The following is a 20,672-nucleotide window of genomic DNA, read 5'->3' as shown; positions in this document are numbered from 1 at the left end:
TGGGGGGGGGGGTGGGGGGTGGGGCATGCCTTCGAAGAAACTTTCTCTTCTCTCCCAGGCCTGGGAGAGAGGACAAGGAGTGGTTTTTCTTCTATGAAGCTGGGGTGTGTGGCTGGGCCTCTGGACTGCCTTGGACTGTGGCAGAGCTGGAGGCTGAGTTAGGGGGTCTTTTCAGGTGACAGGAAGCCCTGACTCCTGGAATTGATGGCTGTCTAGGAGGTCTGGGGGGGCTTGGGAACTGGCCAAAAGATGACCCAGTTCCAAAAAGCAACTTCCTGGGGGCCAGGGGAAGGGAGAACCGAGAAAGGTGGGAGGAGGCCAAGTCCTGATGGCCTGGGCCTACCTCAGGGTATCCTGCTGCAGCCCATCCTTGCACGTAGGATTGCCTAGGGCTGTAACCTGAGGGCTTTGCCTGCTGGGGAGGGAAGGGGAAGAATTCCAACTGCTACTGAAAGCCCCAGCATTAAAGGCCAAAGTGGCCAGAAACTTCTGTTTAGAAAAAGCTCTTATCCCAGGAGCATCTTGCCTGGCACAAGTGAGGCTGCTGTCTGCCTGCTGCTCACTCGCCAGCCTGGCTCTTGGGGCAGGCCTGGAGTCGAGGAGCCAAGTCTGGCCGAAATGGAACCATGGGGGTGCTCATCCTGGATGAGGCCAAACTGAGGAGGGCCTCACATCCCTGGGCAGGTCCCCTATCTTGGGTCTGTTTTCCTACAACTGGGGCCAAAGTCTCAGGCCCCTCCCAGGCTCCAGGTGTTTCCAGGGTTTGGAGCTGCAGGTCCCTGTCTTTGCTTCCTATGACCTTGGGTTTCTGCCTGTGACCCTCAGCGTATTCTTCTGCCTCTGCCAGACCAAGGTTCAAAAGCTGGCTCTGTCATTTACAAGCTGCAAGACTTGGGCATGGTGCCGAACTTCTCTGGAGTATTGGTTTCTTCATCTATAAAAGGAGGATAATGACACCTACCTTATGGGGTTGTCAGAGGACCAAATGAGATGCAGCGTCCTAGGTGTTCAACGTGTAACTTCCCTCATCGTCTCTGGCACACCCACCCCTCAGCTCCTGACTGTCCTTGCGGGGCAGGGGGCTGGGGTGGGGTGCAGAAGTTCCAGGGGTTACTGACCTGGTAGGATCCTCAGATAATTGGGGAGTGATTTCCTAGGGAGCCTCAGGATAAGGAGTGGCTCAGGGAGCACCCCCCAGTCTGGAGAGCAGGGAAATTAAAAGCAGAATCCAGTGCAATCCGGTGCAAAGGGAATCCTGGCCGCCATCTCTGGCCTTTCCCAGGCTCCCTCTCTAGGCCCAGTGTTTATCCCTCCGCTGCGGCTGCTGACACGCGTTGCTGACACCCGCCAGGCTGGCCTCAGCCTCAGGCACGGAGGAGGCAGCAGGGTGCTGGCGGCCTGCCCGGGGGAAGCCACGCAGCCAGCCTGTGGGCCAGGCGGAGGAGGGGGCGCGCCGCGCGGCCGGACCAGGCCAGGCACCTGTATCGGGGCTCAGGCACAGCTGCCTTCACCCCCTGCTGGGGACCCCAGTCCCAGCCATGCTTCCTGTGGCGGGGAGTCCCCGGGCGGCTGTGTGTGAGTGGAGAATGTGGGGAAGGGCTGGGAGTCCCCGATGCTGGGGTCTCCGCTCACGCGCACTCTCCTCCCCGCCCCCCAGGCCGTAAGTTCATCATCGCCAACGCTCGGGTGGAGAACTGCGCCGTCATCTACTGCAACGACGGCTTCTGCGAGCTGTGCGGCTACTCGCGGGCCGAGGTGATGCAACGACCCTGCACCTGCGACTTCCTGCACGGGCCGCGCACGCAGCGCCGCGCTGCCGCGCAGATCGCGCAGGCACTGCTGGGCGCCGAGGAGCGCAAAGTGGAGATCGCCTTCTACCGGAAAGATGGTAGGCGCGGGCCGGGGCGGGGCCACGACGAGGGGCGGGGTCAAGAGGGGTGGGACCACGGCGAGGGGCAGGGTGCGTGGGGGTGTGGGGGCGGCTGGAGAACGCCGCGAGCCCTGGCAAGGTTCTGTGGGGGCGTGACGCGAGCTGGGGTCCTGCGGTGTGCCTGTGGGAGGCGCGGTTCCGGGGCCTGCACCTCACTCTGCTGAGATGGTTTTCAGGGGGGGCAAAGGAGTTGCTAGGCTGTGGATCTGGCTCCTCTGATCCTTTTTTTCCCTGGGCAGGTGTGGGCACCTAGAGCAAGTTGGACTAGAGTTAGACTGAGCTGGGACGGCAGGTACGTGCGTGGATGGAGGTTAAAGGTCAGGCTGGCAGTTGGGCGCTGACCTCCTGCCACAGGCCCCTAGTTGCCTTAGGGCAGTTGGTGCCAGGTGACAGGTCTGGGAGATGTCACGGCGGGACAGGAGGGCTGCAGGACTCTGACTTTCTCTGCTGCCCCCCTCCTGCCCTGCGCTTCAACAGCACCTGGGGGAAGTGAGTGCCTCTCCCGCAACCTCAGTTCCCTTTGTCTCAGCTGTCGAGGAGCGCCCTGCCCTGCCACCCTCTCCTGCGCCAGGTGTCTTTACTCAGCCACCGCCTTCCAGCACAGCTGCTCTGGGCTTCCGGAGAGCAGATAAACAGAGCCCGGGGTGGGGCTGCTCCCACACCGTGAATGCCCTGTTGGGGTGGGCTCTGGTCAGGGCGGGCAGAGCAGGAGGACTGGGGTCCTGCGGGCAGAATCCGGCTACAGAGGCAGCTCTAGAATGCGTGCAAACCTTGCTGCTTCCTAGCGTGTGTCCCATAAGCATTTGCTCAACGCTTGTGAGCCTGGCAGGCGCTAGGTGCTTGGAGATGGGCAGGACAGACGGGGCTCCTGCCCTCAGCGAGCTTGTCTGCTGTAGACAGTGAGCACACTCTGTTTTCTCTTTGGGACCAGGCCAGCCAGCCCCATGTACCAGCCCTGCGTGCTCAAGGTTGGCTGGGGTGACCCTGCAAAGCCTTGCATCCTCCAGGCTGTGCTTCTGCAGGCGTACAGTCTGTGGCATCACTGGAGAGCACTAGAGAGGGCACGGTCCCGGCACCCTGTGGAAGAAGGTTTGCTCACAGCAAATCAGGATTCCAACTGGCAGGAGGCAGGGGCTATGAGGCTAGACTCAAACCCTGAAGGCAGTGGGTGGTTTCTAGGGGCTAGACACTGGGTCAAATGCTTTACTTCTCTTATCTCATGCACTCTTTACAACGCAGGGAGGTAGACACTACTATTGTCTTCATCTTGGGGGATGAAGAAACTGAAGTTCACACAGTCACATAGCTAGAAAATAGCAGTTGGGAACGGAGCCCACATCTGTCTGACCAGAGCTCTGTGTGCTCTGTTCTGTCATATATTGAAAACGACACCAGATAGTTACAGGCCTATCTGTACGCTGTACATTATCTCATGTGAAATTTTATCTTAAAAGTTTGCCAGCCACAGGTGTAATGAAGAGAATACAAACCCGTAAGTCCTGGGTTTGTGTCTAAGACAGTGCTGGAAATTATACACTATTGGACAAGTTGGTTGACTTCCCTGGGCCTGTTTCTACTTCTGGGATAACGTGTCTCGCTTCGGACCTTCACAAGGGTGCTGGGCTTTCATAGAGAGTGCCTGCAATGGGCCGTCCTCTGTAAACACGGTGCCAGTTCCACTACGGATGTAGCTGTGCTGGGGATTTAGCCTCTTGGCAGCAGAGGCCGAGGGCTCTTTCCTTTGGCTGTGGTATGTGTGGAGTGCTCTTAGGTGAGCTGGACCTCCCTCCCAGTCTAGGCTGGCCCCTTCTGGAGAGGATGGCCATGGGCCCCCTTCTGCAGAAGAGTTATTGTAGGATCACCTAATCCAACCCATTCGAGTTGCAGGTGGAAGGACGGAGAAGCAGAGGTCTGATGACCAGTGAATCAGTGGAAGGAGTGGGATTAGAACCCAGGTCCCCGGCCCAAGTTCAAACTTGTCCCCTCTCCAGGTTACAACTCCAAAACATGGGGCTATGACCCAGAAAACTCTATGCCAGCCATCTCTGTCTGTCCCATTCTTCACTTTCACCTAGTTTCCATGGGGCTCAGGTGTCTCCTGTTGGCCAACAGGCTGGCCTGGTGCTCAGCCCCCTAGGACCCCATGTATCCTGGCATTCTAGGCCTGGGGTGATGCAGGCAGATTTCCTCAGCCTCCGCTTCTTCTGCCTTAAAACACTCAGTCCCTCCTGTGGTCCCGGGGCCTGGCTTGGGCTGCATGTGTGCATGCCTGTGTGTGTACTCACACATGGGTGCAGTACGGAGGCGGAGGTGAGGAATGCCTGTGCCACCCCTTGTTTCTGTCCAGGCCTTTCTCAGGGTCTCTGCCTGGGCCAGCCCTGGGTAGGGGGGAGCTGGGCAGGAGGTGGAGCCTTCTGCTGGCAGGCGCCGCCGTGGACAGCTGTGCTGTGTTGGTGCCTCTAGCCTTGCTCTGCGCAGTGTCAGGGCCTGGAGCCAGACAGCCCCATTATTTAGTTGCTGGGACTGCTGGGAGGTGGGGAGGCTAGACTGGGGGAGTGTGGGCTGAAGGGAGAGATACGAGGTGCCTGGGGCTCACTGGCCCTGTGCCCCTTGAAGTCAGGCCTGGGATTAAGGTGGAATTGGGGGCAGAGCCCAGTGGTGTGAGGCTGGCTGGTGGTAACATCCCCACAAGGCCCTGGGGAGGCACCCCGGGCAGCAGGTGCTGGCTGTGTCCACACCTGTGCTCCCACATCACCATGGGGGCTGTGGCTCCTCCTCTGCCAGTCCTCACAGAGTCCCTTCTCTCTGTCCCCTGCATCCTCTCTGCTCTTTGTTCCTGCCTCTGCTCCCTGCTTCCCTGCCACTGTGCTCAGCCAGCCTGACTGTGCCCATCTTCTCGGCTCCCCTCCTGCTCCCCACATCTCCCTGCCTTTGTCTCCTGCCTGCCTGGTTGACTGTCTGTCCCTTGGTCTTTATCTCCTCTCTGGTGCCTCCCCCTGTCTTCTTCCCTCACCTCAGCATCCCGGAGCCTTGCTCCTTGCCTCTCCCCCTCTCTCCCATTGTCCCCCACCCCTCGGAGCCTCTATCTGGAAGGCTCTGTCTGGCTGCTCATACCTCCGATTGGCCTGGCCTGGCTCCATGTCCCTGTGTCCCCGGGAGCTTGTGCGTGGGTGGGGACGGGGGTGTCTCTGGAGAAGAGTCTATTGGCTTCTCCACTCCAGCTGCAGGCCGGTTGCCATGGTAACAGGGTCAGAGGGCCCCCACTGCAACAGCTGATGCTGTGGCTGTTGGGAGGGGGTGGGGACCTGCTGTCCAGGCCTGCTCCCCAGTGCACTGTGCCCAGGGCCTCAGAGGTGGCTCCACACCCAGTGGGCTTCTGTCCCTGGCCTTGGACCCCAGCCTCCCAGGTGCTCTGGCAGGCCTCAAGCCTCAGACTGCCTTGAAATCTTCAGTACCTCCTGTGATCAGCCCCACTCCTCTGGGCCTCCTGTCCTTCTCCATCCCCCAAGGCCATCTGTCCTGTCTTCTTCCTTGCCTTCCTTATCCCTTCCTGTGCCCATTCCTTTAAATCAGATGCCCTGCTCTGTCACCACCACGCCTCACCTTCTCCCTCATGGCTGACCCCTCCCCAGCTCAGACACCCACTCTCTGCTTCTTTTCAGCTGCCTAGGTCTGAGCTGAGGATGAAAGAAGCTTTTCCTCAAAGGGAAGCCTTGAGGCTGGGAAGGCAGGTGGGACAGGGATTGGTGCATAAGTGGGTTTTGTCTTCTTGAGATAGGAGGTAGACCAGAGCGATCCCAGAGGACAGGGCTTAGACACAGGAGCACTTTTCCTGTGGGACTGAAGCTATCAGGGGAGTGCCCTTCATCCTGGGGACAGGGATGTTCCTATCCTTCTGGCCAAGGCCTGGTGCAGCCTGGAGACAGGGCCGAGTGGGAGAATCTGCAGGGCTGCCAGATGCAGGCACAGGGTCCCGGGGGTCCATGAGGGCCCTGCCTCTGAGCAAGTTGCCTCTTGCCCTACAGCACCTTCCCTCCACATTTCCCTTCTCCAGCTGGATCAGAGGCCTGTTGGAGGGGCTCCACGGGGGTCGTTCCTGAGCTGTGGCTGTCTGTCCTGGTCTGCTGGGGCTGCAGTCTTCCCATCCCAGGCCTGCTCCGGGGTGAGGCAAGCATGACACAGTTGAAGGGTGCTCTCTACTTCTCCACCCACCCTGGGGTCTGGAGAGTGTTGGGAGGGCGGCTTCTCCGTGTTTCGTCTTCTGCAGCCCCCAGAGAGGAGCTATGTAAATATTTGCAAAGAGCTGTCTGGGATGGGAGCAGAGTTTGATGGTGGCCTTGGGCTCTGGGGAGGGGGGCTGTGGGGCAGCAGAAGGGCCAGCTTGGGGGTATGAGATGCAGGGAGACTGGGCCTCTTTTCTGCCCAGAGGTGGCTTCCTGGGTGGGGTGATTTTGGAGGTTCCAAGAAAGCCCTTCACGTGTCGGTATTTCCCTGAAGGGTTTCTGAAACTCCTCCCTTAGAGAACTTCTGCGTTTAGAATGCTCCTTTTTCTTTAAAAACACGTTGTCTCTCATTGTCCCTTCCCAGTATAGAGACAAAAAGTATTTAGCCCTTTAGTGTGAGGGAGTTTAACAGAACTTCCCTCCCGACGTGGGCAGGAGGGCAATGGGAGTCAGGGTCAGTAGAGGAGGGAGGGCTGCTGGGACAGGTGATGAATGTGGGGGGCTCCCCTAAAGTCCCCTCCGTCTCCTTAGTCCTGCCCATGAAGATCTCTATGCTGTGGCCTGTGGTTGGCCTCAGATAAACCCCTCTCCTTTTTGGGTGCTTGTCCAGGATGAGAAACACCTTTAGGAGGAAGGCAGCGTCTTCCCCTTGGTCCTCCGCCTCCTGCAGTGCTGGAGAAGTTTCCCTGTCTGTCTCTCCACACCAGGCCTTGAACTCTGCGTGTGGAGAGCAGCCCATCTGCTTTGTTCTGTTGTATCTGTGTGCTCAGTGCACAGCGGGAGCTCGGCACATGTTTGCTGAATGAATAAATGAATGGGGTGGGCAGTGTGCTGTGTTGCAGGAGCCTTTCCTGGGAGTCAGGTGACTTGGCAGCAGTTTCCAGCTTGGTTACAGACTTGCTGTGTCTGGGAGTCCTCTAGCCTTGCTTCGTGTTGAGGACATTGTGGGGCACAGGAGCGTCTGGGGGCTCCCAGCTTCTTCACCCTCAGAGGTGGACTGAGGAGGATGGGGTAGGGGAACAGAGTCTTAGAGCTGCCACAGAGAGCACAGCTGAGGTGGGGGTGATACCACCTGACCAGCAGCACAGGGCACTTTTTATTGTTGTGACTGCACTTTATAGTTTGCAAACTGAGGAGCCGTGCTTTACCTCAGGTGGTCCTCATGGCCCTGTGAAAGGCAGGATTCCTCTCCATCACTTTACGAGAGGGAAGTTCTTGCTTAGAAAGGCTGAGGCACTTGCCCAAGTTTACCCAGCTGGCGGGTGCCTGAGTGGGAACCCGAGCCTAGCTGTCTCCTCCCTGCCCAGTGTGGAATGCCACTGCACCAGCTTTCTTGCCTCCAGAGAGCCCTTTCTGGGGCATGATGGGCTCAGGGCCTCAGGAAACTTGGATTGTAGCTGGGGTCTGCAAGCCTCCATTCCTCGTTTGCTAAGTGGAATCATAGCACCTGTCCCTGAAGCACTTTGGGGTGTGAGGGTGTTCCTGGAATGAGATGACAGACACCCACAAAGCAGCATGCAGTGCCAGAGCTCATTCTCCTCCTCATGAAGCAGGGTGTCACCTAAGTGGCTGCAGCTCCTAGCCCATGCTGTTGCAATTGTGGGAAATGAGCCTGATCCAGGGCCTCAGCACCCCTGCTCCTACGGTGCACCCCGCCCCACCCTGCACCCTGCCTGCCGCACCCCCTCCCTCCCAGCAGGCTGCTGCTGGCCCCGGGTCCTGCCTCTCCCCCAAATAATTCAAACCACAGAATTTGTGTTATTGCTTTTTCCTTTCTCTTTCATTGTATTCTTTCCTTTTCCCTTTTATCTCACTCTCCAGTCTCATTACCCTCCCCATAGGCAACCGTTCAAATGTACTTACTGTGAATGTGTGGCTTGCATATGTCCTTGCAAATGTGTATTTTGTCTGGATATATGCATATAGATTTAATTTATGTAAATGATATTGTGCTATATGTTGTATTTTGGTGTTCGCTTTTCTTACTTGGGAATATGCTTTAAGTCCAGCTGGGTTGCTGTTCGACGTCTTGTCTGTTGCTGCGTATTCTGCGGCGTGTGGCTGCCGCGCTTCACCTGCCCACTCTCCCGGGGAGGGACCCCACAATGTCTCCAACTCCCAGCCACCATAAATGAAGCTATAGTGAATATCCTTGGACATGGTCTCTTCTGGACTTGGGTGAGGATGTCTGTGGGATACACGCCCGGGAGAGGAATTGCTGGATCGCGGGACATGTGGACACTTAACTAAGTACTGCCATGCCTGTCATCACCCTCCTTCTCAGAGCTCGAGATTCCCATACCTGCATATCTCTGCCACTCTTGACATTATCTACTTTTCTAAATTTTGCCAATCTAAAAGGTGAAAGTGATTTCTTGTTGCTTTAATTTGCATTCCTTTGATTTCTATTGAGTCTGAGCATCCCTTCGGCCTGGTAGCCTCTTGGGCTTACTTTCCTGTGAATTGCCTGCTTATGCCCTTTGCTCATTTTAATTTTGATGTCGCCGTCTTTTGTCCTTGTTGATTTGCAGGGGTTGCTTGTGTACTCTAGAGATACAAATGCATGCTGTGAAACGTTCAGTGTATTCCAGATTTTAATTCCTTATTGAACTGGAAAGAGATGTTGCAAATATCTTCTCCCATTCAGTCTCTCTTCAATTTATCCAACAAAGATACTTAACTTTGATGCAAACAAAGTCATTGATTTTTAGCTTTGTTTGTACTTTTGAAGTTTCTCTGGCTGCAGAGGGTCTCCATTTTCTTCTGTTCTCTTAATTGTTTTGCTGTTCTCAGTTAGGTCTATAATCTATCCTAAGACTACCTCGTATGTGGTGTCAAGTAGGGATCGAGTTTTATTTTTTCCATGTAATGTGCCAACTTTCCCAACGCATCTAGTAAACAGTCTGTTCTTTTCCGCTGAATTGTGGGGCAGCCTTTATCAGGTTAATCTCCCACATAGCCATGACTCTGTCCCTGTGTTCTCTGTTCTGTTCCAAATATTTATTTACTGGCTCTTGCATTGATACTAGCTTAACAAAAACCTATAACCTTCCATATGTCTTAGTGTTTGCTGAGGCGAATCCTCTGTCTTTGTTCTGTTTTTTAAAGGTTGACATAGCTATTTGTGGATCTCCCTTGTTCTGCATAAACTTTATTTATTTATTTTTTGAGATGGAATCTTACTCTGTTGCCTAGGCTGGAGTGCAGTGGCATGATCTCGGCTCACCGCAACCTCTGCCTCTTGGGTTCAAGCAATTCTCCTGTCTCAGACTCCCGAATAGCTGGGATTACAGGTGTGCACCATCATACCTGGCTAATTTTTGTATTTTTAGTAGAGACAGGGTTTCTCCATGTTGGCCAGGATGGTCTTGAACTCCTGACCTCAGGTGATCCGCCCGCCTTGGCCTCCCAAAGTGCTCAATTACAGGCATGAGCCACCGCGCCCGGCCTCCCTTTTTCTTCATAAACTTTAGAGAAAGTTAACTGAATTATTGGAAAGAAAACGCCCACTAGATTCTTGATTGGAATTAGTTTGGTTCTATAGATTAATTTGGGGAGAACTGACATCTTTGTATTTGTCCCACTCGAGAGCCTGGATTGTCTCTCCATTTACCAGATCAGTTCTGTATTTTTTGCTAGTTTAAAATTTTGTTCCCCTTTATCCTGATTCCAACAGGGTTCTTGTGCCTTAGTCAATTCCTAGAAACTTAAGAGTTTTTGTTGCTATTGTAAAAGACGTATTGTTTTTGACTATATTTCCTAATTGCTGTGTAGAAAAATGCTTTATATTTTTGCAGGCTGATCTTGTTTCTCGCAACCTTACTGAACTCTCTGATCTAATTAGTTCTAATTGTTTATCTGTTGATTTCTTGGTGGTCTGTAGGCAGGTGACCCTGTCATCTGCAAATGATGCCAGTTTTCGCTGTTTGTTTGGATCATCATCATGTGTTTTGATGCTCGAATGTTCCAGCTGACTTTTTGGGGGTTTTTCATTAGCACTTGTATCTGTTTGTTGGGGCTTCACAGGGTCCTGTGTGTGTGTGGGTGGGGCGGGGGGTGGGGCAAGTCAATGAGGAATTATAACTCTTGGGTTTAAGCCGTGGCTCATGGCAGAGCTGGAATTGGGACAGGGCTTTATCAAGGCCTTACCAGGCTCTCTGGGGTATGCTAGGAGCTGAGACAGAGCACAGACCTAGAAGCCTACAGACCACTCACTAGAGGAGACCCCAGAGTGTCCCCTGGTGGACACTGGCAGCTGTGTGCACCTTCACTGCCCTGTGGCAAGCTGTGTGTGGGGTCACAGTGAAGGGGGACTGAAGGGGACTGAGGCTCAGAAGTCTCACACCTGGTGCAGTTCCTGCTTTCGCCGCCTTCCCTTGGGTGGTCGGCCTCTGTGTTCCATGAAAACTGATGACCACGTTGAATTTTGCTTCATCAAAAAGGCACCTTAATTCCCATGGTTGCTCCATCTGCTGTCCAGACTCAGGCTGGAGGGCACCACGGGCTTGAAATGGGCAAATTCTGTTGTGAAAGGGTGGGCTGTGCCCCTGGATCTGGAAAGGAGCTGAGAGGGTCTGTCCCCACCTGTCATGACTGCAGATCACCACCCCTGAGTCCACCCTCAGTTCTTCTGCAACTGCCAGTCCTGCCCTGGCCTCAGGGCTCTGACCCAGGTGGACGGGGAAGCCCGGCCGGTGTGCAGTGGCCTTCTGGACCAGGGGCATTGTTTGGAAGAGTTCTCCAAGAGCGGCGTCCATGGGGGTCAGACGGAGCAGTCAAGGAAACTTTTCTAGAGGGGATCCTAGAAGGCTGGGGAGGGGCTGGAGGGAAGAGGAGTGGGGGCCATGGGGAGCAGGAGGGAAGGGGTGAAGCTGGGGCGCAGCTGCCCGGTACTCACGTGCCTGTGCAGGGATCTGTGGAGAGCTGCTTCCTGGCATCAGCGTGCCCTTGTTTCACCTTCCCAGGCTTCTCAGCAGGAGGGCAGGGGGTGGGACTTCCAGTTCGTGCACCACCCGAGAGGCAGAGCCGGGCCCCAGAGCTTTAGAGAAGCTAGAGGACAGAGATCTTCTGAGGCCATTGCCATGGTCTGGGGCAGAGATGGCTCAGGCATGCCACATGCAGTGGATTTGGATGGGTCTGGAAGACTACAGAGGCCCCCGAGACCCTATAAATGATCCCATAGATTGCTGGCTGGGTCTCAGGCTGGAAGGGGTGGTGGAGGAGTCTATCTGGAGATGCTGCTTCTGTGGGGTCAGGGTCTGAGCTTGGGGCCCCTCAACCTTGCCCTGCATTTCCCAGATCCTGGAGCTTAGGACTGGTCTCTCTCATTCACCACACACACACGCGCATCCACACGCACACTGTCTCTCTCTCTCTCCCTCTCCCTGTCTCTCTCTCCCTCTCTCTCTCATTCACTGGTTGGCCTCTCAGGCTCCCTAACTCTGTCCCCTGGGCCTGCAATGTCCCTGGCCTTTCCTAGGCCCCTGGCTGCCCATGAGAGCTGTGTTAGTGACACGGTGGCCCCCTGCCAGGAGCGGCTCCTGCTGCATCTTCCTGTCGCCGCCACCAGGCTAAATATAACCTGACACTGCACAGCCCTGGGCGGCTGCTCCGGAGACAGCCTCTCTGCCTGGGGGCGGACAGGCCGACTGGAGCCCCAGCCTCCTGCCCTCAGCGTGACTTTGGGCCTGTCCTGGGCACAGCTCCTCCTGCTCCGAGCGAGGCAGGGAGGTGACCAGGTTGAGGATGGCTGCCTCCCTAAGGTCACCTTCCCTGCAGGGACCCAGCACCCCGCCTTGTTAGAGCTCTGGATGCTTCCACAAAGCCATCTGTCATCTCATCTGGCACCCAGTGCAGGAATCACTTGTCCCCGCAGTACCCGCAGGGAGCCTGAAGCTCAGGGAGGTGGGTGACCTGCCCACAGCCAGCGCAAAATAGAGGGAGCCCAGGAGCCACCATGGCTGGGGCAGAGTGGCTCGGCTCCCTGGGGCTCCTCCACCTGTCTGCCTTGTTCCCTCTTCTTCCCTCTTGCCCCGTGCATCGAACTGGGGTCCTGTTGGATGGGTGGTTCACTGGGGGCAGGTGCCAGGCGTGTCTTGTTGGTCATGGTGGCTCAACACTTCGCATGCATGGATGTGCTCAGTGATTTGCAGAGGGCTGGGAAGAGCTGCCTGGGAAGAAGCTGTGATAACACCTCATTTACAGAGGAGAGCACAGAGACTCTGACCCCAGAAGGTGCCCAAGGCCACTCAGGGCCATCTGCATCCTCTTCTTCCCCACCTGGTGCTCACATGGGAGATAAGGCCTGTCCCTGCCACAGCTAAGTGTGGCTCCTGCCTGGGGCCTGGTCTAGGCCAGTGGTGCCCAGAGGTAGGGAATTGGGTGGAGCCCCTGACCTCAGATGGGTTGGGATGCTGGGCAGGGACAGTGCCCCCCACCCCAGGTAGACTGCTGGGTGTGGATTGGCACCAAATGAAAGCAAGTCGGCGTTGTGTTCTGAGAAATGATGGTCACCTTCTGTGGCAGCAGGATGGCGCTGTATCTGCCGCTCCGGGAATGTGTCCAGGACTGGCTCTCCTGCTCTGCACTGAGCTGCATGGCCTCTGGAGGCCTGCTGGGTGGTTGGCCTGCCTGCCTCACCCAGGCCATTGGGCCCAAAGGCATGGGGGTTCTAAGGAACCATGGAGCCTGTGCAGGGATGGTTGTGTCCATGGGTGCCTCCCCTTTCAGAGGGCCCAGGAAACAGGTCTGGGCCAGGCAGGGGGTACCTTCTCACCCAAAGTGAGATGTCTTCAGCCAGCTCTGGGGCTGAGGCTGGGGTGGGAGTGGGGTTGGGGCTGGGACTAGGGTGGGAATGGGGTCAGGGCAGGGTATTCTGGCATCAGCCACAGGAGCCAGGCTGGCCCTGGGGCCTCTCATTGCTAAGCTTCTTCCACCCTTGTTTGCCTCTCTTCTGTCTCAAGCTTATGGAGACCTCAAGCCAGGCTCTGAGCTTCACTATCTTAGGCCATTTCACCCCCACAGCCCTGGGGGGTGGGCAGGATCACCCTGTGTTGCAGATGAGCGCCCTGGGGCTCTGGGCTGGTAAGTGACTGGCCCAAAGTCATTCTAACGCAATGTGCAGAGGCCACCTGACTCCACAGCCCATGCCCCCTCCCTTTGAGACTGGGAACTCTCTCCCCTGTTGCACCCCCTCCACCCTCCTTGTCTGTCCTGGCTGCCCCCTGAGTGCTCCAGTGTTGGCTGCCTCGGGAGTGTGGGCTGTGCCTGCCACGGAGTGGCTCTCAGCGGAACTGCAGACTGCAGCAGCTAGGTCCTTCGTCTCTGTCCTGGGGAGCTGGGCCACTGGCAGGAGCCAGGGGGAGTCGGAGGGAGAAGGGAGCAGAGCGAGGGCCTAGGGGTCTGGAGTAGGTGGGCACTGGGGCAAATGAAGGCACTCCCACCCCCCCATAACCCAGTCAGTGGTGGGATGGCGTCTGACTGGGAGGCCTGGCTGAAGAGCTGGGAGCAGGTGATGTGGCAGTTTACAGAAGCCCCAGCTGACCCGGCAGGGTGGTCGGATGCAGTGCCTCCAAGAGCCCAGGCCTATCTGGGGCCCCACTTTCCTTCCTTCCACATCCCCTTGACGATCGCTAGATCTCCCCTGTCTCGGCCCCTGCCTTCAGGCAGGGCTCCAGTTCACATTTTTGGAATAACCAGGCCTTTGACAGGGTTATTTTGAAAGGAAAAATTTCTTGAATCTCGACAAAGGAAGAGGACCAACAGACACTCCTCTCTCTCCCTTCTCTCTCTCTCTCTCTCTCTCTCTCTCTTGTGTTTAAGTGTGAGGCACAGGCTTGTGCTGCGAGGTGGTGTATACCTAGAGTTTCTGTGACCCTGGCGAGGGGTTTTGAGATGTGGGGTCCAGGACTAGGTGGGCTTCAGAATGCCATTCTGGGCTCACTTGCTGAGCAGCTTGAGCTGAAGAGGGGACGGGGTGCTGAGGTCTCAAGGTTGGAATTTCCGGGGCCCTGTGCTGGGGACAGAGCCTCCAGCCCATTCTGAAGGTTGGGTTCATCTTGGCTCCAGACTCTAGGTTTCTCTGAGGCAAGCTCCCTGGTGAGGACTTAGGTTCGAGGGCCTGGCTGGCTGTGGTCCCTGGGGTGGTGCTGGGTCTCCAGGGCTAAGGCTCCCTGATCTCCAGCCTCTCTTCAGTCCTGATGAGGCGCATCCCTGTTCAGGCCGCTGCCGGCCATCACCATATTAGGGCATAAACTCCAGGCAGGCTGTCTGGGTGCCAAATGGTCTCCAGCTGGGCCCAGCCCCCTGCAGCTTCCAGCACCACAGCTGTGTGTCAGAGGCCGGAGGTCAGGGGACAAGAGTGGCTGCTGCCGGGAGACCCAGACAGAGCCCTGGAGCTCAGGGCCCTTGGGCAGAGCTGTGAGCGTCTGGGATGTGGTGAGTGGAAGGGCTGTGGGGTGGGGCAGAGAGCCCCTTCACCTAGTGCCATCCTGTTTAAGCTGGTTTCAGAGGACCTCGTTCCCCTAGATGAATCCCCAGCTGGTTAGAATCCCTGAGCCTGGCCAGCATCTGCTGTGCATCAGGCCCTTCCCACCTGGCCTGCTCCCTGCCTCCCCAGCACACAGCCCCTTGGCCTCACTGACAGGCTTCAAGCACCAGCTCCAAGTCCCAGGGGTGGCGCCGCCTCCAAGTTACCGGCCTCTGTTGCTGGCCTCTCCCTTGACTCATAGCACCACCACCATCGCCCCTGCTGTGGGTTTGAGATCAGGAGTAGGGGTGAGCCAGGGAGGTTCTGGGAGGTAGAAAGGTGAGGAGAGGCTGGGTGTGGTGGCTCACACCTGTAATCCTCGCACTTTGGGAGGCTGAGGCGGGCAGATCACTTGAGGCCAGGAGTTCGAGACCAACACAGTGAAAACCCTGTCTCTATCAAAATATACAAAAGTCAGCTGGGCGTGGTAGCATGCAGCTGTAGTCCCAGCTACTTGGAAGGCTGAGGCAGAAGAATCGCTTGAACCTGGGAGGCAGAGGTTGCAGTGAGCCAAGATCATGCTGCTGCACTCCACCCTGGGCGACAGAGTGAAACCCTGTGTCTCAAAAACAAAACAAAACAAAACAAAAAACAAAAAAAAACAAAGGGAGGCTGAGTTGCTAAGATGGAGCGGGACTGCATGGTTCATCACCCTCGCCTCTCCCCCATGCCTGCAGCCTCCCTGTCAACATGGCCTGTCACTGACACCACCAGCCAGTGCTGGCCCCAGGGCGTATGACTCTAGGCTCTAGGCACTTCGGTAGGGACGGGAGACACTGGGAGGCAGAGAAGACAGCTGAACAGAGGGGGAGCCGAGAGGAAGGAAGAGGCTCCCTAGGGAGAGTGGGAGATGAGGAGCCTGCCTGGTGGGTCCCTGGGGGGCCATAGAGGAGCTGGAGCAGGATGTTAACTGCCTTCTGGTTTCATTAAGGACTTCCTGTGAGCAGGAGGTTCTGAGCTTGGTCTTAGGTGGAACTGAGTGCTTGGCCTAAAAGGGGCTCCTTCAGAAATCAGCATGGGAGGGCGTGGGGCCCATGTGCTCAACAGGGAGCTGAGGGAGACCAGGTGCACTTGGCCTGGGGGACTGACCTCATCTGGTACAGGTCCTTTGGTGGACAGAGAGAGACTAGAAAAGAAAAAATCAAAGATCAAGAGAAATGCGAGGCGAGGCGAAGATGAAAGATCTAGAAGCAGTGCTTCTTAGACTTCTTTGGTGAAGGATCAGTTTTCTTTAATGCTAATATGTTATAGGCTGGTACATCTGTGAAATACAAGAGCACATGCGTGGATATTATGGCGATGCCAAATTGCTGTAAAGTTTTTGAAACTCTTGCTTTCAACGTCTGTCCTTATCTTGTGTGCTGACACAACGGCTGGTGCTAATCTAGAGAGAACAGAGACAGAGACAGATAGTAACAGCTAACCGTCTGTAGTGTGCAGCATACGCCAGGCATTGCCTAAGCACTCAGCATGTGCTGACTTGGTTAATCTTTATAACTCGTAAGAAAAGAATTATATACACTATGTGTATCACAACATCATTGTGTACCCCATAAATATGTACAATTATTGTGTCAATTAAAAAGTTAAAAAAATGTTTAAAAGAAAAAATTATTCTTCTTCCCATTTTATAGATAGAAAAAATGAGGCACAGGGATGTTAAATAATTTAGCAAAAAATGCATAAGTGATTAAGTAGCAGATCCGGGCTATGAACCCAGAGATCGTAGGCCTTAAGTCTGTGGACTTAAGCACTGTGCTACAGCGCCTCATGTGAGGGAAAGGCAGAGGTGCTGGGAGGATATGAGGAAATGAGATAGGGAGGAAATGAGATCAAAGAGGGGAAGAAGGATCATAGCCAGGATGAGAGAAAGTGCACCTAGGAAAGAGCTAGATAAATCACACAGGCAGAGAGAGGGGTAGGGGAGTCTAGTAGCAACAAGCTGGGGCAGACAGATTGAGGGGAGCCATAAGGGTGGCAGGCACATGGCCGGGTGGGGGATCAGGACGGGAGATCCTGGACAGGAAGGGCCATATGAGGAGGCAGAAGTGGAAGGGCCCACTTGGGCTCCAGGCTTTCTGCTCTGCCCACTGAGAGGGTGCCAAGGGAGCTATGTCCTCCCACTCCACAGGGAGCTGCTTCCTATGTCTGGTGGATGTGGTGCCCGTGAAGAACGAGGATGGGGCTGTCATCATGTTCATCCTCAATTTCGAGGTGGTGATGGAGAAGGACATGGTGGGGTCCCCGGCTCATGACACCAATCACCGGGGCCCCCCCACCAGCTGGCTGGCCCCAGGTAGGTGTACTTGCTTTAGGGCAGGCTCAGGGGTTCGTGGTCTTACTTCTCTGGGGCTGTGAGCTGTCGGAGGTCAACACTGTGCAGGAAGGGAGGATGTAGTGGTTGGGTGGGGGAGGTCCCTTTGGAGGTGGGAAGTGAACCCTGTACCCTGAGGATGTGGCCTGGTTCCCCTGGCCCAGGATGGACATACGGGGGTGGAATGGCAGGGCCCAGAATCACAGGTCCTTGGCATGGGCTAGCACCGTTTCCTTAGCCTCACCTATAGGGCTTCCGATCCCAGCATCCCCTGGGAGTGGTCCTCTCTCTAGTCTGGCTTGAGCAGCCCAGGGGTGGGGAACATGACCACCTGGGAGCAGCTCCTTGACACAGTAGGAAGCTGTGTCCCTTGGACTCAGCTCTGTGTAGTTTCTGCCATCTGGTCCTTGTTCATGGACTGGCCAAGTTTCCTGGGGGTCTGGGCTAGCTGAGGAGAGGCTTTGAGGGAATGCCCACCTGGGCTGGACCATCCCCTTGACAACAAAGGCTCTGAGCCTCCTCCTCTGTCAGGACGCCCTCTGTGGCTTAATTTTAATCTTTCCCTCAGCATCATGACGAAAGTGCTCACCTCCTGGTTTCTCATGCTCTAAAATGACAGTGTCAGTAACACTGGCCCTACCTGTTCATCGGATGCCACCCTGAACGGCAGGGCCCCTGGCATTGCTTTGCCCACTTAGGCACAGGCTCCACCCACTGGCTATGTGACCTCCAGAGAGTGACATGACGCCTTTGTGGCCACACTTCCTCATGTCTAAAATGGGGACGCTGACACCCAGCGGCCGGTGTGGGAGACAGGGATGATTTATGGAATCCGCCCTGAAGTGTCGCTTCAGATACGGCTTTTTATGATGACTGGATTCTAGAATGATTTTTGAGACTCGAGGTCAAAATATTGTGCATGGGAGCGGGGATGGAGGGTTGCCCGTTCCCCTCTTTCCCTTACCCAGCGGCTGGGGCTCTATTTCTCAGGCCTTGCCCACTCCAGGGCTGCTCGCGGTCCCCACGGCCACATGTCTCTCCTCTTCCGCAGGCCGCGCCAAGACCTTCCGCCTGAAGCTGCCCGCGCTGCTGGCGCTGACGGCCCGGGAGTCGTCGGTGCGGTCGGGCGGCGCAGGCGGCGGGGGCGCCCCCGGGGCCGTGGTGGTGGACGTGGACCTGACGCCCGCGGCACCCAGCAGCGAGTCCCTGGCCCTGGACGAAGTGACGGCCATGGACAACCACGTGGCAGGGCTTGGGCCCGCGGAGGAGCGACGCGCGCTGGTGGGCCCCGGCTCTCCGCCCCACAGCGCGCCCGGCCCGCTCCCATCGCCCCGCGCGCACAGCCTCAACCCCGACGCTTCAGGCTCCAGCTGCAGCCTGGCCCGGACGCGCTCCCGAGAGAGCTGCGCCAGCGTGCGCCGCGCCTCGTCCGCCGACGACATCGAGGCCATGCGCGCAGGGGCGCTGCCCCCGCCACCGCGCCATGCCAGCACCGGTGAGGGCGCCACAGGACCAGTTCCGCCCCAGTCCACGCTTCCTCGGCTGCCAGGCTTGCTGCATTCTCGGCCCTCAGCTTCCGACCTTTCCACTACGTCCTGGGTGCCTGGGAGATGGAAATCCCATTAAGCACTTATTTAATTCCATTAAGTGGCCTGTTGCGCTATTAAATGTCCATTCATCCCATTACATTCTTCCACTCCCAGAGCCCTCGTGGGCCCCTGGAGCTGGCTGTCCCGGGACGGCCTGGAGCAGGGATGCCCTGGGCAGGAGACGCGCCCGGCCTTGGAACACCACCTGGCCCCCTGCCTGCCAGTGTCCTGGGGCAGACCGTTTCCTCTTCCTCTTCCTGGTCACAGGGCTGTCTCCTGGCTGTTTCCTTAGAGTGGTGCGCGGGGTCTGACCTCCCTTGTTTCTTGTGACTCCCCTGGACTCCCAGGGACTCCTGACTGTGCAGGGCCTGGTCTCCACTCTTGGTCTGTGGGTGGCCTGCCTGGTCTGGGGCCTTCGGCCTGCTGGCCTGACCATGTTGCCTCTCCACCTAGGGGCCATGCACCCCCTGCGCAGTGGCTTGCTCAACTCCACCTCAGACTCCGACCTCGTGCGCTACCGCACCATCAGCAAGATTCCCCAAATCACCCTCAACTTTGTGGACCTCAAGGGTGACCCCTTCTTGGCTTCGCCCACCAGTGACCGTGAGATCATAGCACCCAAGATAAAGGAGCGAACCCACAATGTCACCGAGAAGGTCACCCAGGTAGGTGCCCAGCGACTGGGCTCTCCTCTCACCTTGGAGGAGCTTGGAGAGGGGGTGGGAGTGGGCTGTGGTCCAGAGCCGGGTGGAGGGGGCTAGCCAGTGAAGGCCTCTTGGAAGGAGGCAGACCTGAGGACTGGGGTTGGCGATCTATTCCAGAGCTGGGGTTGTGGGAGAGGGGACAGTCCCAGAAATTCTGGAGAGGGGCCTGGAGGGGCCTGGGGAAGGGCTGGGGACAGCAGATGGGGAGGATTGGTGGATGGGGTGTGTGCCTTCAGGGCACAGAGTGAGGACAGGACAGTTGAGGCTGGGGGCATGAGAGGGCCAGTAGCAAAGGGGGAAGGCGGCCTGAGGGACATGAAACGTCTGGCTGCAGGCTGTGTGAAGGGAGTACTAGGGGCCACGCCAACTGGGAGGCTTCAAATGAGAAGGGGTCACAGAGGTCAAGGACAGGAGGGTCCTGATTCTTCTAGGCCAAGGTGATGCGCCAGGCAGAGGGTGGGCCCCAGTCCTGTGGGGATGGCCAGGATGGCCTCGAAGGGCCCAACTATGTCCCGAAAGCATGGGAGAAGCAAGTTTTCTTCTCATGGGGAGGGGATTGGATGGTGGTTGGTACAAAGATATAGGTCAGGTCCCTGAATCCTGGACCAGAGAAGACCCCTCAGCCTTGGAGGCATTAGCCAGCCTGGTCTTCTGTCCCCTCCTGGGTTTGGGGTCCTCCTGGCAGCAAGAGGACCTGCGACCCCTCCATGGCCTCATCCACCCCACACCTTAGCCTTTGGGGGCTAGGGGTGGGTGGGTTAGGAGTGTGGATACCTGCAGTGAGTGAGAAGCCTGGGATAATGTGGGGGACTCCTGTCCCAAGCTGTCCCCTTCTGCCCCTTCCACAGCAGCTGCCTGGGTTGGCCTATGTGAGGGAGCTGCCCTGCTACCTTGGCAGCCTCCTGGCCCTGCTCCCATCGCCTGGCTCTCTGGGTCCCCGCCAGGTCTCCAGACCATTGGCTTTGACTCCAGAACATTCCCCCTTGCCCCAGGCCCTTATCTGGCCGCCTACCCCTCTCTTCCTCCTCCCTTGCCTCTCTCTTGGTTCCCACCTGAGCCCCTGGCATCTGCCCTGCTCCTGTCCTTGCTGCATGTGCCCGTGAGTTGTGGTGGGTCTGTGCATGTGCGCCTGTATGTGTCGGCAGGCGTGTGTGTTCCTGCCAGTCACCAGCAGTCTCTCCATCTCTGGGTGTCTCTGTCTGACTCTGGCTGGCTCAGCACTGGACCGGCTGGGCGGGGGGGCAGGGAGACCATTAATCTGCGGTGACAGGCCCGGCTGCTGGCGGAGGGGGTGGGGCTCAGGCTGCGGGAGCGCCGCTGCAGGAGCCTGGGCAGGCTGCCGGGGAGGGGGCCGCTGGCCGGGCACCGGCGGGGCGGGGAGCCCA

General features: G+C 57.0%; 1 protein-coding gene across 4 annotated transcripts in view; it reads left to right on the top strand.

The window, feature by feature from the left end:
- Window positions 1-1,131: 1,131 nt before the first annotated feature.
- The window catches only part of KCNH2 (potassium voltage-gated channel subfamily H member 2), a 30,794-nt gene continuing 11,253 nt past the window's right edge, over window positions 1,132-20,672 (top strand). For 2 of the 4 annotated variants that reach the window (XM_017876614.1, XM_017876612.1), the window contains exons 1-5: window positions 1,132-1,575; window positions 1,658-1,888; window positions 16,812-16,976; window positions 18,046-18,489; window positions 19,037-19,248. In XM_017876614.1, coding sequence (XP_017732103.1) covers window positions 1,539-1,575; window positions 1,658-1,888; window positions 16,812-16,976; window positions 18,046-18,489; window positions 19,037-19,248 — 1,089 coding nt within the window. In that variant the 5' untranslated portion in view covers window positions 1,132-1,538. Of the gene's footprint in view, window positions 1,576-1,657; window positions 1,889-14,417; window positions 14,590-16,811; window positions 16,977-18,045; window positions 18,490-19,036; window positions 19,249-20,672 lie in introns of those variants that run through there. The other 2 variants (XM_017876615.1, XM_017876613.1) reach the window with 2 other exon arrangements.

Source organism: Rhinopithecus bieti, unplaced genomic scaffold (assembly GCF_001698545.2).
Source record: "Rhinopithecus bieti isolate Rb0 unplaced genomic scaffold, ASM169854v2 scaffold_10656, whole genome shotgun sequence".
NCBI lineage: Eukaryota > Metazoa > Chordata > Mammalia > Primates > Cercopithecidae > Rhinopithecus > Rhinopithecus bieti.
This window is presented reverse-complemented; position numbering and strand designations above follow the sequence as displayed.